This window comes from Pogoniulus pusillus, chromosome 25 (genome assembly GCF_015220805.1).
Source record: "Pogoniulus pusillus isolate bPogPus1 chromosome 25, bPogPus1.pri, whole genome shotgun sequence".
Classification (NCBI taxonomy): Eukaryota; Metazoa; Chordata; class Aves; order Piciformes; family Lybiidae; genus Pogoniulus; species Pogoniulus pusillus.
In genome coordinates this window covers 17,563,641-17,581,474 of record NC_087288.1, presented here as the reverse complement: position 1 = coordinate 17,581,474, position 17,834 = coordinate 17,563,641, and the positions used below count along the sequence as shown (strand labels likewise).

Genomic DNA, 17,834 nt, shown 5'->3' with positions numbered 1-17,834 from the left:
ACCTTTTTGCATGGCTCTTGGTTTTACCCCATCCCTGCTTTTGGATAGTTCTCCCCACTTTGCACCCTTCTGTGCAAACTTGTAGGCTGGGGTCCTCTGAGAGAGGCACCAATGACATTTGAAACGGACTCTCCCGGACCATATCAGCAGCCAGCTTCCTGGCTGCCTCCTGGACTGGGGGACGCTGGCAGTTTTGGCTCTTCCCTGATGCTTTGAAGCTGTGTTCCACAGCAGCATTGTTCCACAACCATCCCATTCATGGAAGAAGTGCTTGAGACATTGCTGAGTTTGGCGGCTCCGCCACTCACCTCAGGCTTCTGCTGCATGGACATACACTATTGGGTATTGCCTGCAGTGTCAGAAGGCTGCTTCTGCAGAGGAACCCAGTCAATGCCAAATGCTTATCTCACCTCTGTAAGACCTGCTGTTCCCTTCATCTTCTGCTCAGCCTGACTGATAGTGGGGTGAAGCCATGTTTATAGCTTAGCCTTTTTGTATAGGGTTAACACTCCAGGGGGAGAAACCCTGAACCTGACCCTAAGTGGTCTAGACCATTCCCCAGGAGTGGGTCTGAACACCACCAAGTGATGGTTAGCCCACTCCCCCCTCCCTGTCCCATAAAAGCAGGGGGACTTCCTGTTCCTCTCGCTGCACCAACTCAGCACCTCTCTGCATCTCCCTGCCTCAATCACACCACCATTACCAGCTGTTTCCACAGTATCACAGCGGTCACAGTATAATCAGGGTTGGAAGAGACCTCACAGATCATCAAGTCCAACCCTTTACCACAGAGCTCAAGGCCAGACCATGGCACCAACCTTGCCTTGAAGTGCCCCAGGGACAGTGACTCCACCACCTCCCCGGGCAGCCCATTCCAGTGTCCAATGACTCTCTCAGGGAAGAACTTTCTCCTCACCTCCAGCCTAAATTTCCCCTGGCACAGCCTGAGGCTGTGTCCTCTTGTTCTGGTGCTGGCCACCTGAGAGAAGAGAGCAACCTCCTCCTGGCCACAACCTCCCCTCAGGTAGTTGTAGACAGCAATAAGGTCTCCCCTGAGCCTCCTCTTCTCCAGGCTAACCAATCCCAGCTCCCTCAGCCTCTCCTCGTAGGGCTGTGCTCAAGGCCTCTCCCCAGCCTCATTGCCCTTCTCTGGACATGCTCAAGCATCTCAAGGTCCCTCCTAAACTGAGGGGCCCAGAACTGAACACAGCACTCAAGGTGAGGTCTAAGCAGTGCAGAGTACAGGGGCAGAATGACCTCCCTGCTCCTGCTGGCCACACCATTCCTGATGCAGGCCAGGATGCCATCAGGAATACCATGTGGCCATCACCCATGAGGCAGACAAAGCCATCACCATCACAAACTCGGGTTGTATTCGTACCTTTTGTATTTTGCCATTTTCCCTTCCCTCTACCTTTGTAACCTCCCTACCTCAGATACCTCCTTTCAGTTATTGTTAAACTTTTCATTTTAACTTCCAAATCGAATGAGATCAATTTATTTGGATGTGCTTACTTCTCTCTCCCTCTCCATCTAATCCCTTTCTTTTGGGAAGAGGGAAGGGCACTCTATAAAATTGTTATTGGTTCTATCAAACTTATCTGAGTCTCTGGAAATTTAAATAAGAACCCTAAACACTTTTCCATTTCCTGACTTCCTAAATCTCTACATTTGTCTATAATATCCTTTTTTAATTGGATGAAATTCCTGACCAAACTGAATCTGCCAATAAATTAATTTTTCTATATAGATCCAGGAAAATAAAATCATTCTATGTTGATAACTCCTGACTCAGCCACATTAATTCCCTGCCTCCACAGCACCAACATGTGACTGAGTCAAATTTGAACTCTTTCTCTTGCAATAGTTTTGTGCCCCTGCTCTGAACACTTGGTGTAGGCACAGCAGGATATATCTTTTCATTATCCCTAGGTAAGCACAGAGATAGCCTTAGGTAGCAGTTGCTAAAAGTAACAACCTTTATGTTCTAACTTCTCAAAAGTGCTGAATTCAGGAACTTGTCCATTTGACTAAAAATAGTGCTGGCACAATGCACACAACGAATGAGTGTCAGTAGTGAATTAATTGCCTGCCAGAAATAACACACTTCCTCTAAGTTCTGATCTACAGGACTTTCTTTCCAGGCACAAGGACACAACACAAGGGATTACATTCAGTATTTTTCCTGCAGTAGAAATATCTTTCAGTAAATATAAACCTGGTGTATTTATTTCACCAAAGAGATGCACTATCTCTATTCAAGCAACAATAACTGGGTTGTTTCTGCAGCAAGTTTGCAGATGACACTAAGCTGGGGGCAGATGTGGCTGGGTTGGAGGGCAGAAGGGCTCTGCAGCAGGACCTTGACCGCCTGCACAGATGGGCAGAGTCCAAGGGGATGGCTTCAATAGCTCCAAGTGCAGGGTGCTGCACTTTGGCCACAACAACCCCATGCAGAGATACAGGCTGGGGTGGGAGTGGCTGGAGAGCAGCCAGACAGAAAGGGATCTGGGGGTGCTGATTGATACCCACCTGAACATGAGCCAGCAGTGTGCCCAGGTGGCCAAGAGAGCCAGTGGCATCCTGGCCTGCATCAGGAATGGTGTGGTCAGCAGGAGCAGGGAGGTCATTCTGCCCCTGTACTCTGCACTGCTTAGACCACACCTTGAGTGCTGTGTTCAGTTCTGCGCCCCCCAGTTTAGGAGGGACATTGAGATGCTTGAGCGTGTCCAGAGAAGGGCAACGAGGCTGGGGAGAGGCCTTGAGCACAGCCCTACGAGGAGAGGCTGAGGGAGCTGGGATTGGTTAGCCTGGAGAAGAGGAGGCTCAGGGGAGACCTTATTGCTGTCTACAACTACCTGAGGGGTGGTTGTGGCCAGGAGGAGGTTGCTCTCTTCTCTCAGGTGGCCAGCACCAGAACAAGAGGACACAGCCTCAGGCTGCGCCAGGGGAAATTTAGGCTGGAGGTGAGGAGAAAGTTCTTCCCTGAGAGAGTCATTGGACACTGGAATGGGCTGCCCGGGGAGGTGGTGGAGTCGCCGTCCCTGGAGCTGTTCAAGGCAGGACTGGACGTGGCACTTGGTGCCATGGTCTGGCCTTGAGCTCTGTGGTAAAGGGTTGGACTTGATGATCTGTGAGGTCTCTTCCAACCTTGGTGATACTGTGATACTGTAATACTGTGATCCATGTTGCTTGCAGGCTCCAGCACCTCAATGCTTTTCTTGCAGTGAGGGGCCCAAAACTGAACACAATATTCAAGGTGTGGCTTTGCCAGTCATGAGTGGCAGGGGTTGGAAAGGACCTCCAGAGGTCAGCTAGTCCAATCTGCTACAGCAGATTCACCCAGATCAGACTGCACAGCAGCATGTCCAGGTGGGTTTTGAAATTCTCCAGAGAAGGTTTCACAATCTCTCTGGGCAATCTGTTCCAGTGCTCCAGCACCCTCAAAGGGAAGAAGTTAAACCTCCTGCGTTCTAGTTTGTGTTCGTTGCCCCTCACCAGTTTTGTGTCTCACCCACATTCAAAGTCCAAAGGACTTAAAAATGTCCTAAGTCATTTCAAATCCAAAAGAACTCGAATGAATGTAGAGATGAGAATGAGAGATGTTGCAATTACAGTCCAAGTCCTACCCAACAGAAAGCATAGAGCGTGGCACATTTCCATCCTCCAGGCTCTGCACATCTAATGAATGCTTTAGAAACAGCAACAGCCTTCATTTGGGTGCCTGCATGCAAACTCCAGAGTTACTTTTGATGCAGCTTAGGAGTTAATTGTGTGCAGATGTATATAGCAGAGGGGTGCAGCTCATTCTCACGACGATGTTGACAGAGATCTGTCTCTTCATAGTGTTTATTAGTGTTTCTCCAGAGCAAGCATCACGATTCCCTAGGCATACAACACCTGAGAACTCTACTTCCAACAGTCAGCAACTGAACTACAGCAGTTTGACTCCCACTCCAGACTGAGCTGGATTCAAACAGCCACTGTAGAGATGAAAGACTACCTGCAATTATAACTCAAAGCACTGCCTCAAAACCAGCAAACACATTTTTAGGTTCAATTTAAAAGACAAGCTTCTAACTATGCCTACTAACAAGAAAACTAAGCAGCACCCTGAGAAAAAAGATTTCCATCATGAGATGAGCTGCATGACCTTTTCTTTCCTGATATTTACAGGTCTTGTGAACCCACACGAATGCTCTTCATGTTTATTACCATGAGGCTTTTGCAGCACCTGGTACAATAAGGCAGCATTCTTCAACTGGCTCTGGAAGCATTGCTGTAACAGCATCAGTAGCAAAAGCACAATAGAAAATGAAAGACAATCCTTGCTGAAAAGAAATCTCTTGCCAAAGCCCAACAAAGATCAGAGTATTCAGCTAAGGACATTAAAAAAGAATGTGAAACTCAAAGACTGGTAAATATTAAGACAACAGAATATCTGCCTAAAGACAACAGCAGCAGCATTTTCTTCTGGAAAGAAGACAATGGAATAGCCTGAAACCATCCTTTTGAAGGTACTGGAAAGCAGCCCTGTGGAGAAGGACTTGGGGGTGCTGGTGGCTAGCAAGTTCCCCATGGCACAGCAATGTGCCCTTGTGGCCAAGAAGGCCAATGGCATCCTGGGGTGTATTAGCAGGAGTGTGTCCAGCAGATGAAGGCAGGTTCTCCTCCTCCTCTACTCTGCCCTGGTGAGACCTCAGCTTGAATACTTGGTTCAGTTTTGGGCTCCCCAGTTGAAGAGGGACAGGGATCTGCTGGAGAGGGTCCAGCAGAAGGCTAGGAGGATGATGAGGGGACTGGAGGGCATGGCTGATGAGGAGAGGCTGAGGGCCCTGGGGCTGCTTAGTCTGGAGAAGAGAAGACTGAGAGGGGATTTGATAAATGTTTCTAAGTATCTGAAAGCTGCCAGGAGGGGGGGGGACAGGCTCTGCTCACTGCTGCCTGGGACAGGACAAGGAGCAATGGGTGTAAGTTGCAGCACAGGAGGTTCTGCCTCAACACAAGGGGGAACTTCTTTACTGTGAGGGTCACAGAGCACTGGCACAGGCTGCCCAGAGAGGCTGTGGAGTCTCCTTCTCTGGAGCCTTTCCAGGCCTGTCTGGATGTGTTCCTGTGTGATCTGTGTTAGATAGGATTGTCCTGCTCTGACAGGGGGTTGGACTCAATGATCTCCTTGGGTCCTTTCCAACCCCTAACATCCTGTGAGCCTGTACTGAAGACAGTTTTTAAATGCAAAGAGTTTTAATACTATAATGCTAATTCAGAGTATCTCAGCAGTCCCAAGAACAGATGATATTTTTAAACCTCTGGAAAAGGTTTACTGAACAACTGTTTCATATTCATATTGTTTATCAGGCCAGTTAAGAGAGAGTTCAGATCTTCTAACCCACTGTATTCTATGATCTTGCTAAAGCTATGCCTTGCAACTTGATCAAAAGGCATCCTGATTTCTTGGAACCATGTACTAGCCACCTTTCTTCATGACAGAGTCCTCTCCAAACCCAAAGGGAAGGCAGTAAATGATTTCTCTAAGAATTAAAGCATTATTAGCTCAAATGAAGTGCTGCGAAAGGCAGGCATTGAATTAGCAGATCAAAACCTTGCATCTCTTCTCTGTGTTCTACTCAGCGTGACCCTTGTGGTTTCACAGTATCACCAAGGTTGGAAGAGACCTCACAGATCATCAAGTCCAACCCTTTACCACAGAGCTCAAGGCTAGACCATGGCACCAAGTGCCACGTCCAGTCCTGCCTTGAACAGCTCCAGGGACGGCGACTCCACCACCTCCCCGGGCAGCCCATTCCAGTGTCCAATGACTCTCTCAGGGAAGAACTTTCTCCTCACCTCCAGCCTAAATTTCCCCTGGTGCAGCCTGAGGCTGTGTCCTCTCGTTCTGGTGCTGGCCACCTGAGAGAAGAGAGCAACCTCCTCCTGGCCACAACCTCCCCTCAGGTAGTTGTAGACAGCAATAAGGTCTGCCCTGAGCCTCCTCTTCTCCAGGCTAACCAATCCCAGCTCCCTCAGCCTCTCCTCGTAGGGCTGTGCTCAAGGCCTCTCCCCAGCCTCGTTGCCCTTCTCTGGACACCTTCAAGCATCTCAATGTCCCTCCTAAACTGAGGGGCCCAGAACTGAACACTGAAATTCTGCCCAGTTGTAGAGATTTGGCACTAACTACCAAGAATCCATGACATGCTTTTTATCTACGAGGTGTCTAACATCATAGAATCACAGAATTGTTTTGGTTGGCAAAGACCTGTAAGGTTGTGGGCTCCAACCAAGTCTGGTGCTAAACTATGCCCCTTACCACCACATCTCTGCCTCTTTTAGACACCTCCAGTGATCCAAGCATCTCCCTGGGTTTGAGAACTCTTTCAGTGAAGGAGTCTCTCTAACATCAAAGCTAAACCTCCCCTGGTAAAATATAATGGTATCTCCTCTTGTCCTGTTGCTTGTTACCAGGGAGAAGAGACCAACACGCACCTCACTCCAACCACCTTTCAGGGAGTTGTAAAGATTGAGAAGGTCTCTCCTTGACCTCCTTTTCTCCAGACTATGAGAATTTCAAATCCATATCTTTGAGATTCTGGAAATATGTTTTTAAGTGCACAGTATCTACCTAAATACTTTTTACACACAGCAACGCCTGCTCGGGTACAAGCTTTTGTGTCACAGTGAGTCACAGGGAGATGCTGAGTAGCTACTTGGATACCTGCAGGATGTTTTGCATACACAGAACTCTATATTGATTCTTCAGCAGTTATCCACCTTGCCTCAATGAGGGCTTATGTTCCTAATCACTCAGTAGTAACATTCTCCTGGCAGTTATGCTGCTACCCAGATGATCAGTCAAAACTCTGTCGTTTCATCCTATTGACGAGGTATGAAACAAGAGAGCATCAGATACCTCAGGAAACACAGAGTGTACTGACAGACCTGTAACAATGATGAACTCTTTGGTCTTTAATGAGGATGGACTAAGTTCATGTGCTCCATCATTCTAACAACCACTGTAAATGGGAAACATGCCACAAGGTGCCATTTTTTTGCTCCCTTTGTGACCTTCGTAGCAGCAGCAGTTTGTCAGAACCCTGGAAACATCAACCTCCTTGTCCTGTCAGGCAGAGTACCACTGCTATTTCCACAGCCCCAAAAATGCCTTGTGACTAGACTACAGATTCTGTTTTCCTCTCAGATAACACAAACATCCTAAACTTCAAAGAGAAAGCCCAGACTAGCACTTAGGAGGTGCCGAATATAACACGGACCACAAATCTGCTATGTATTTACCCTGCAGACTTATTCCTATAGTGTGGCTATGCTGCAAGGCTGTCAGGCATAACTAAATGAGGAATTAAAACATCTTTATGTAGGTTGTAAAAAATTTATAGTGCTATGAAATATAAAACCACTGCTGCTATTCCCAGGTCAGCAACAAACTGTCTTATTGCTGTAGTTTCTGCCTATGAGGTTTTTCAACCCCAGGAAGAAATGATTCTTTCTTACCTAGGGATGGATACTCATCACTTCAAAAATTCCTTGTCATTGTACATCACATTTCCTACATTTGTTTCTATGAGCTTACATTAAGCATGTCAATAAACCATGCTATAGACTGACAGAAGTACTCTGATAATGAACATTGGCCTGTAGACTGACTAAAAGGAATGTCGTAGAATCACAGAATCAGGCAGGGTTGGAAGGGACCACAAGGATCAGCCAGTTCCAACCCCCCTGCCATGGGCAGGGATACCCTACCCTAGAGCAGGCTGGCCACAGCCCCATCCAGCCTGGCCTTAAATACACAGTATCACAGTATCACCAAGGTTGGAAGAGACCTCACAGATCATCAAGTCCAACCCTTTACCACAGAGCTCAAGGCCAGACCATGGCACCAAGTGCCACGTCCAGTCCTGCCTTGAACTGCTTGGACAGAGCCTCAACCACCTCCCTGGGCAACCCATTCCATGCTCTCAGCACTCTCATGCTCAACAACTTCCCCTGACATCCAGTCTGAATCTCTCCACCTCCAGCTTCACTCCATTCCTCCTAGTCCTCTCACCCCCTGAGACCCTAAAAAGTCCCTCCCCAGCTCTTTTGTAGGTCCCTTTCAGATACTGAAAGGCCACAAGAAGGTCACCTCAGAGCCTCCTCTTCTCCAGATTGAACAGCCCTAGGTTATCCTTCTTTGGCAGAGGGGTTGGACTCGATGATCTCACAGAATCACATCTCAGTGATCTCTTTGAGATCATTGAGTCCAACCTACCACCCAACACCTTCCAATTAACCAAGTGCCTCATCCAATTTCCTCTTAAACATCTCCAGGGACGGTGACTTCACCACCTCCATGGACAGCCCATTCTGATGCCAATCACTCTCTCTGTGAAGAACTTCTTCCTAACAGCCAGCCTAAAGCTGCCCTGGCACAGTTTGAGGCTGTGTCCTCTTGTTCTATCACCGGCTGCCTGGGAGACAAAACCAACCTCACCTGGCTACAACCTCCTTTCAGGCAGTTGTAGAGAGCAATAAGGGTCTCCCCTGAGGCTTCTCTTCTTCCAACCCCTAATATTCTGTGGCTAAATATCTACCACTACCACCACAGGTTCAGCTCCACTGGAAATCAGTGTCATAAGCACTAGAAGAGAGACAGCATTGGCAATCCCCCACCTCCTACCTACAGTGTTCAAAGTCAAACCAGATGAGGTGAAGCAGTTTCATGGTGGTCAGTGGCTTTGTTTCAAACACCCCAGCTCCTGATTTACATTCCACTGTTCACTGTTGCTACTACTGGAGTGCTGGCTAAGTTTGGTGACTCAAAAGTTGTCCCTGCAGGGTTTGTGAAGGGTTTTTTTTTTTGTCTCTGTGTTTGTATTTTTCAAGGCAGTTCAAGTTCATCCAGAACATCTTTGAGATTAATGTCACCTTGCCTGAGGTTAGATTTCCTGCTGAATTTTTTCTCTTCCAATCATCCCTTTAGGGCTTGCAAAAAAAAAAACAACCCAACACAAAAATCCAACCACAAACAAACAAAAAAACCCAAGAAAAAGGGTTGAGCTCTGGTACAACATTTTCTTACACTCACAGCCTAAGGAATTTTATACCTAATTATAATGCTCTGCTACAGTAGGAAAATAAAAGTCTGTCTTTTATCTGCTTCAATTCCCTCCCTGGTGAGTTCCAGTTCTGTTGTTCATCAGTCACTCTTACTTTAGCTTCATAGGGTTTAACACAAGTATTTGCTGGTATTTGAGGAAGGTCAATTATTGTTCAGCAGGAGCCAAATGAAGTCTGAAATAGTCCAGTTGAGAGGCATCCCTGCCCATGGCAGGGAGGTTGGAGTAGATGAATTCTGAGGTCACTTCCAACCTAGGCCATTCTATGATGCTATGATGAAATGTTTGCTGAGTAGGAAGCAAGTTCAACATCTTTGTGGGTGCCATGGGCAGAGGCACTGAGTGCAGCCTCAGCAAGTTTGCTGACCACACCAAGCTGTGTGGTGCAGCAGCCAGGCTGGAGGGCAGGGATCCATCCAGAGGGAGCTGGACAGGCTGCAGAGGTGGACACAAGCCAAGCTCAGGAGGTTCAACAAGATATCTGGGTCGGGGCAATGCGAAGCACAAATCCAGGCTGGGCAGTGAGTGGCTGGAGAGCAGCCCTGAGGAGATGGACTTAGGGGTGCTGCTGGACCAGAAGCTCAACAGGAGCCAGCAGTGTGCACTTGCAGCCTGGAGGGACAGCCAGAGCCTGGGCTGCAGCAGGAGAAGTGTAGCAAGCAGGGCCAGGGAGGTGATTCTCCTCCTCTGCTCTGCTCTGCTGAGACCCCACCTGGAGTACTGCATCCAGTTCTGGAGCCCCCATTACAAGAGGGATGTGGAGATGCTGGAGTGTGTCCAGAGAAGGGCCCCTGGGATGCTCAGAGGGCTGCAGCAGCTCTGCTGTGAGCACAGACTGAAGAGTTGGGGCTGTGCAGTCTGGAGAAGAGGAGGCTCCCAGGTGACCTTCTTGTGGCCTTCCAGGATCTGAAGGGGGCTACAAAAAAGCTGGGGATGGACTTTTTAGGTTACCAGGGAGTGACAGGACTAGGAGGAAGAGAGCAAAGCTGAGGATGGGTAGGTTGAGGCTGGAGGTGAGGAGGAAGTTGTTGAGCATGAGAGTGGTGAGAGGCTGGAATGGGTTGCCCAGGGAGGTGATTGAGGCTCTGTCTCTGGAGGTGTTTCAGGCCAGGCTGGATGGGGCTGTGGCCTGCCTGCTCTAGGGTAGGGTGTCCCTGCCCATGGCAGGGGGCTTGGAACTGGCTGATCCTTGTGGTCCCTTTCAACCCTGACTGATTCTATGATTCTATGAATACTCCTCCTCAGTAAGGATTTATCAAAATTAATTAAAAATTACAGTGCATAAACTAATCACAACTTCATTTAACTGCCCTCAAAGGTAAGGTAATATTATTACAGTGGTTGATTACTAAGATGGAGTGCTTTAATCCCACGAAATCCCTAATTGTCCTTAGTGCTAAAACACAAATATCCAACAGGAATCAATAAAAGTAAATAGATGTCTTGAAGTTCCACTGCAATTACCATTATATAACATTGTTGCCATCATGAACTGAATCTATTTCAGTAACCCCACCAAAATACCTACTCACAAAAATAACAGTTGACTTATATGGAACACTTCAGCCATCCATTCCTCAGGAGGACTAAATTGCTCAAGGAGCCTGTACTGCTGCATAGAATCATAGAATCAACCGGGTTGGAAGAGACCTCCAAGATCATCCAGGCCAACCTAGCACCCAGCCCTAGCCAGTCAACCAGACCATGGCACTAAGTGCCTCAGCCAGGCTTGGCTTCAGCACCTCCAGGGATGGTGACTCCACCACCTCCCTGGGCAGCCCATTCCAATGCCAATCACTCTCTCTGCCAACTACTTCCTCCTAACATCCAGCCTAGACCTCCCCTGATTGTACAACTTGAGACTGTGTCCCCTTGTTCTGTTGCTGGTTGCCTGGCAGAAGAGCCCAACCCCACCTGGCTACAGCCTCCCTTCAGGTAGTTGTAGACAGCAATGAGGTCAGCCCTGAGCCTCCTCTTCTCCAGGCTGCACACCCCCAGCTCCCTCAGCCTCTCCTCATAGGCTTTGTGTTCCAGGCCCCTCCTGGGGACTCAGGTTTCTGGGAGGGCTGTTGTGTTTCTGCATTACCTTTTACCTTGTATCTTTCAGTATATAGCTGTACACATAGCAAATCTCTGCTTGTACACTTGTGCTAAGCTCTAAGTATAAAGCTTTGCTCAATTTCCAGAGCCACTGAGTCTAGTCTGGGTATTTTACTTAGGGGGAGGGGGGGAACAACACCCAAACCATCACAACTACATCAAGTTATTTTTAGTGATTGATTGTCAGATTTCAAGACTACAAATCTCTGCAGTTACTGCACCTCTCTCCACTTGCATGTAGTCTCACAATTAAAGCAAATGTGTCCCCAAAGAACTTTGAAGAAGGGGCTGAATGAACAAGGTCTTTAAGTGAACCAGAAGCAAGCCAATCCCTTATGGATACAGAGCCTGTAATTAGCCATTCTGCTGTTCAGAGTGAGGCTGAGGCTCAATAAAATTAAACCCTGATGCAGGCAAGGCATTCCCATGGGGCTCACATACTTTAGTGTAGTACCACTCACTAGTTGCTTTACATCAAAGAAACTGGGACACAGCTTGAAATTGGCTGGCTGCCTATTAGATAAAATGGGAAGCTATTGGTGGTAAGTACTTCCTCTCATTTTCATATCCCTAGTGTCACAGAAACAGGCTCAGTACTTAAATGTGGCTCCTAACAATCACAATGCTCACAAGGGTGCCAAGCAGATACAACTCCAGGTCTGACTGAACAGAGAACAGCACTTCACAGTGTCACAGTATCACCAAGGCTGGAAGAGACCTCACAGATCATCAAGTCCAACCCTTTACCACAGAGCTCAAGGCCAGACCATGGCACCAAGTGCCACGTCCAAGCCTGCCTTGAATAGCTCCAGGGACGGCGACTCCACCACCTCCCCGGGCAGCCCATTCCAGTGTCCAATGACTCTCTCAGGGAAGAACTTTCTCCTCACCTCAAGCCTAAATTTCCCCTGGCACAGCTTGAGGCTGTGTCCTCTTGTTCTGGTGCTGGCCACCTGAGAGAAGAGACCAACTCCCCCTGGCTACAACCTCCCCTCAGGTAGTTGTAGACAGCAATAAGGTCTCCCCTGAGCCTCCTCTTTTCCAGGCTAACCAATCCCAGCTCCCTCAGCCTCTCATAGCTTGTTCACAGTATCACAGTTACACCTTGGGATCACCTCAAACCAATCATCTCTAGCCCTGACTTTCCCAAAGCCTCTAAGGATGAGGCCATCAGTTTCTTACAACTGCATCTGAATTTAGGTCTCAGCTTGATTAGGATGCAGTCAGTAGTCTGCACTTCAAGTGATCACCTTTTTAAGCAAGAATGCAGAATAATTTAGATGGCCTCATTACTACTCTGCAGAAGGCAATTTATACTAACTGAAGCATATATAAAAATACAGTTTAGAACTCTGATTAGTTTTCCTTCAGTGGGACAGAGGCAGAAGAATAATGAGTGTTTATGAAGGCTATCATTTAAGCTACAGAGGAGTAGCCCATCAATGTATCAATTCTACTATTTATCAGCTCCTTCAAACCTCTCAGGAACCGAGGCACTCAGCATCTCTCATGTCAACTTAACAGAAATTCTATATTCAGACATAGAAAACTTAAATATGTGGTCAATAAAATGTTTAGTTTATCAAACAGCAAGCCACAGCTCAAAAAAAAAAGGGGGGGGGGATTGTTAGGGAGAGACTGAGGGATTTGAGGCTGTTCAGTCTGGAGAAGAGGAGGCTCTGAGGTGATCTTATTGTGGCCTTTCAGTATCTGAAAGGGGCCTACAAAAAAGCTTAGGAAGGACTTTTCAGACTCTCAGGGAGTGACAGGACTGGGGGGAATGGAACAAAGCTGGAGATGGGTAGGTTGAGGCTGGAGGTGAGGAAGAAGTTGTTCAGCATGAGAGTTGTGAAAGCCTGGAATGGGTTGCCCAGGGAGGCAGTTGAAGCCCTGTCCCTGGGGGTATTTAAGGCCAGGCTGGATGGGGCTATGGCCAGTCTAATCTAGGGTAAGGTGTCCCTGCCCATGGCAGGGGGGTTGGAACTGGCTGATCCTTGTGGTCGCTTCCAACCCTGCCTGATTCATTGATTCTAGGGGCAAAAAAAAAGCATCTTTCTGAAGCTTGTACTACAAAAATACCAGGTGACAGGGCTAAAAGAGCAGCTCAAGCTGCAGTTGCAAAATGATTCACCACCTTCAAAGAGCATGCTCCAAAATGTATGGGCTGATCTTCTGAAGCTTTCAGGTCTCAGCCAGAAATCCTCTACCATCTAACCTTTTACCATGTGTCTTACTCTGTCCTTACAAGGTCATCAGGGCATCCACTTGGGCAGCAGAACTCAGCTTTTCATCAGTGGAGCACTAAGGTCATTCAAAGAGAAGATGCAGGCACAGGGTGGCTTTAACTCTGACAAACAGCTTCCCAAGCCCCAGGCTGGATGATGCTCACCTTTCGCAGGAGGAAACAAATGCGTTCAATATTTCGCAGCCGCTCTCTCTGTCAAGGAAAAGCAGGGAGAAGGCAGGAGATTAGGGGGTGTTAGGAAGTAAAGACAGTATATTACAACAGGTCAAGATCAGAATGAATGGCTGCAGGGAAGCAAAATCTGCTCTTCATCTGACTTGATAGTATGTTCTGCCTACCTACTGCTTTCAAGCCAAATGATTATTGATGATCTGGATGAGGCGATTGAGTTCAGCATCAGTAAGTTTGAAGATGACACCAAGCTAGGAGCAGGTGTGGAGCTGTTGGAAGGTAGGAGAGCCCTGCAGAGGGACCTGGCCAGGCTGGATGGGTGGGCAGAGGCCAATGGGATGAGATTGAACAAGGCCAAGGGCAGGGTTCTGCACTTTGGCCACAACAACCCCAAGCAGCACTACAGGCTGGGGACTGAGTGGCTGAGAGCAGCCAGGAAGAAAGGGACCTGGGGGTACTGGTGGATAGTAGCTGAAGATGAGCCAGCAGTGTGCCCAGGTGGCCAAGAGAGCCAATGGCATCCTGGCCTGCATCAGGAGCAGTGTGGCCAGCAGGACAAGGGAGGTTATTCAGCCCCTGTACTCAGCACTGGTCAGGCCACACCTTGAGTACTGTGTCCAGTTCTGGGCCCCTCAATTCAAGAGAGGTGTTGAGGTGCTGGAAGGTGTCCAGAGAAGGGCAACAAAGCTGGTGAGGGGCCTGGAACACAAACCCTGTGAGAAGAGGCTGAGGGAGCTGGGGGTGTGCAGCCTGGAGAAGAGGAGGCTCAGGGCTGACCTCATTGCTGTCTACAACAGGAGGCTGTAGCCAGGTGGGGTTGGTCTCTTCTCCCAGGCAACCAGCAACAGAACAAGGGGACACAGTCTCAAGTTGTGCAATCAGAGGAGGTCTAGGCTGGATGTTAGGAGGAAGTTCTTCACAGAGAGAGTGATTGGCATTGGAATGGGCTGCCCAGGGAGGTGGTGGAGTCACTGTCCAATGAAGGTGTTGAAGCAAAGCCTGGCTGAGGCACTTAGTGCCATGGTCTGGTTGCTTGGCTAGGGCTGGGTGCTAGGTTGGCCTGGATGATCTTGGAGGTCTCTTCCAACCTGGATGATTCTGTGATTCTATGAAAATCAGATTCCTTGGAGTTACTGTGAAAGATGCTACTGTTGCTCACACTGCAGAGAGGTTTTGCTGTCCTAGAAGACTCTCAGGTAATATTTTCATTTAGACATGGGGGAAAAAATATTCTGAACAATTACCTTTTTTAATAGGTAATGTATTATACCAATTTGAAAAGGCAACTCTACCTACACTTTTTGCCTTTCAGAACCTTTACATTTGCTCCAAGTTTGAGCTTCATTCCTATTTTCCACAGAATTGTCTCTTCTCCCTTTCTGTCCCCAAGTTTAAAAAGGTATCAGTGCGACAGTGGCAGCTTGATAGGTGCCAGACAAACACTGTGCCTCTCTCTGATGTCTGTGACCTAAAAGAGATTCAGCAGTTTTAGACTCATGGTTGCAAACTTGAGATTGAACACGTGTGGATGTGCCTGTGAAGCTGTAGAAATGTTCCCTGCCTGCAGTAGGAGGTATGTGGGGAGGGCAGGATAATCCTCTCAATGCCATTTAAAGACAGATGCCTGAGGCACCAAATGAGGTGCAACAAGGACAAGAGCAGAGTCCTGCACCTGGGAAGGAATAATAAACTGAACCAGTACAGGCTGGGAGGTGACTGCTGGAGAGCAGTCCTGTGGAGAGGGACCTGGGGGTCCTGGTGGCTAACAAGTTCCCCATGGCACAGCAATGTGCCCTTGTGGCCAATGGCATCCTGGGGTGTATTAGCAGGAGTGTGTCCAGCAGATCAAGGGAGGTTCTTCTCCCCCTCTACTCTGCCCTGGTGAGACCTCATCTTGAATACTGCCCCCAGCCTGTAGTGCTTCTTGGGGTTGTTGTGGCCAGAGTGCAGAACCCTGCACTTGGCCTTGTTCAGTCTCATCCCATTGGCCTCTGCCCACCCATCCAGTCTGGCCAGGTCTCTCTGCATGGCTCTCCTACCCTCCAACCCATCTAACACCTGCTCCTAGCTTGGTGTCATCTGCAAACTTACTGATGTTGGACTCAATCCCCTGCTCCAGGTCATCAATAAAGATATTGAAGAGGGCTGTGCCCAGCACTGATCCCTGGGGCACACCACTAGTGCCAGCTGCCAGCTGGATGTGGCACCATTCACCACCACTCTCTGGGCCTGGCCCTCCAGCCAGTTCTTCACCCATATCAGAGTGAATCTGTCCAAGCCATGAGCTGCCAGCTGTGGCAGGATATTCTTCAGATAATGTCTTCCTTCTGTTCTCATTCTGTGCTTATGTGTTAGTGAACAGTAATCAAGGCTCCCTGTTACGAGCCTAGACTCTTACAACCATCAGTCTTCTAAGCAGCAGCACAAACGCTCTGCTGAGCTATGAAACAAGGTGAAATGGCAAAGTCCTAACTGCTGAATTTGGTTAGAATTTGCAGACAATTAAATGACTTGATACCCAGCAGAGATCAGATTCAAGACCTGTCATAGCCATTGTTAATTCCAAGGGAGATGGCAGGGAGCCAAGTTCTGGTAGCATAAATCTGATGCACGTTTAGCTGTAGTCAGCTAAATCACTCTAGATTACAGTTTTAATTAACAGAGGAATTTTCATAGACCTGAATTTTTGGTTCATTAGGTAAAAGTGAGTTTGCACTCCCATGGTGATATTTAACCTTTTCCCTAGCAGATGCAGCAGAATCTGTTATTTGTTCTTACAGCATGGGAGAATTTAGAGTCCCTGCCACGAAACACAGAGCTCTTGGAACGAATCTCTTATCAAGTGCCTGCAAGACTTTGACTTGTTGACACAGGCAGTATGGGAGGCATTCCAGTATCTGAAGGGGGCCTACAGGAAGGATGAGGAGGGAGTACTGACAAAGTCTTGTAATGACAGGATGAGGGGGAATGGGTTTGAACTGGCAGAGGGGAGATTCAACCTAGATGTTAGGAAAGGGTTCTTTCCAGTGAGGGTGGTGAGACACTGGCACAGGTTGCCCAGGGAGGTTGTGGATGCTCCCTCCCTGGAGGTGTTCAAGGCCAGGTTGGATGAGGCCTTAAAGGACCTGTTCTAGTGGGGAGTGTTCCTGCCTATGGCAGGGGGTTGGAACTGCATGATCCTTGAGGTCATAAAATCACCGAATCAAGTTGGAAGAGACCTCCAAGATCATCCAGGCCAACCTAGCACCCAGCCCTAGCCACTCAACCAGACCATGGCACTAAGTGCCTCAGCCAGGCTTTGCTTCAACACCTCCAGGCACAGCGACTCCACCACCTCCCTGGGCAGCCCATTCCAATGCCAATCACTCTGACAACTTCCTCCTAACATCGAGCCTAGACTTTCCCCAGCACAGCTTGAGGCTGTGTCCCCTTGTTCTGTTGCTGTTTGCCTGGCAGAAGAGACCAACCCCATCTGGTTACAACCTCCCTTCATTTAGTTGTAGACAGCAACGAGGTCACTCCTGAGCCTCCTCTTCTCCAGGTCCCTTCCAACCTCAACCATTTTACGATTCTATTTCATAGAATCAACCAGGTTGGAAGAGACCTCCAAGATCATCCAGTCAAGAAGAAAACTCATGCCACAGAACAAAAAGATAAAAAGAAAGCATTAGCACTATAAATCCTTCAGGTTTTGAACTTCCCAATTGCTTTCCTGCCTCCTTAAGCAAAAAGGAAAGCTATTAGCACAAAGAGCTGCCATCTGGCTTCCTAAGACTGGCCCAACAAAGCAATATTCCAAGCTGCAGTTGTCTTCACAGCAGACTTTACACACTCATACTTTCACTGGGAGGTGAGTGCATCTCTCATTCTCCAGCAGCTGTGGCTTAGGCAGCCAGAGGTGGTACTCACTGCGTGGACTGGGTTGCACTGATCTATTGGGCTCTTGAAGTCTGTCCGGAGTTCATCAAAGGCAATTATCTGAAAAACAATGTTTTCAAGAGTTGCAATGAGTGCTCAGCAGCACCAGTGAGATGCATCACTTCCCTTCCTCCTGGCCATGGCAAAGACAGGAAACTAGCTTCCCCAACACCCTCCTGTCAGAACTTCCCAGGTAAAATAAATGATGGGATCATCCTGCATGTAGCACCTAGAATCCATTGTCCTGCTACTCCCTCAAACCTCATCTTTAGAGTATAGAATCATGG

General features: G+C 48.2%; 1 protein-coding gene across 2 annotated transcripts in view; it reads right to left on the bottom strand.

The window, feature by feature from the left end:
• CNIH3 (cornichon family AMPA receptor auxiliary protein 3) overlaps nt 1–17,834 on the bottom strand; it is a 79,563-nt gene that overhangs the window by 20,732 nt on the left and 40,997 nt on the right. The window contains exons 2-3 of one of the 2 annotated variants that reach the window (XM_064164588.1): nt 17,539–17,607; nt 13,603–13,650 (exon numbers count right to left, since the gene is read on the bottom strand). In XM_064164588.1, the coding sequence (XP_064020658.1) occupies nt 13,603–13,650; nt 17,539–17,607 (117 nt within the window). The remainder of the gene's footprint in view (nt 1–13,602; nt 13,651–17,538; nt 17,608–17,834) is intronic. The other variant, XM_064164589.1, reaches the window with a different exon arrangement.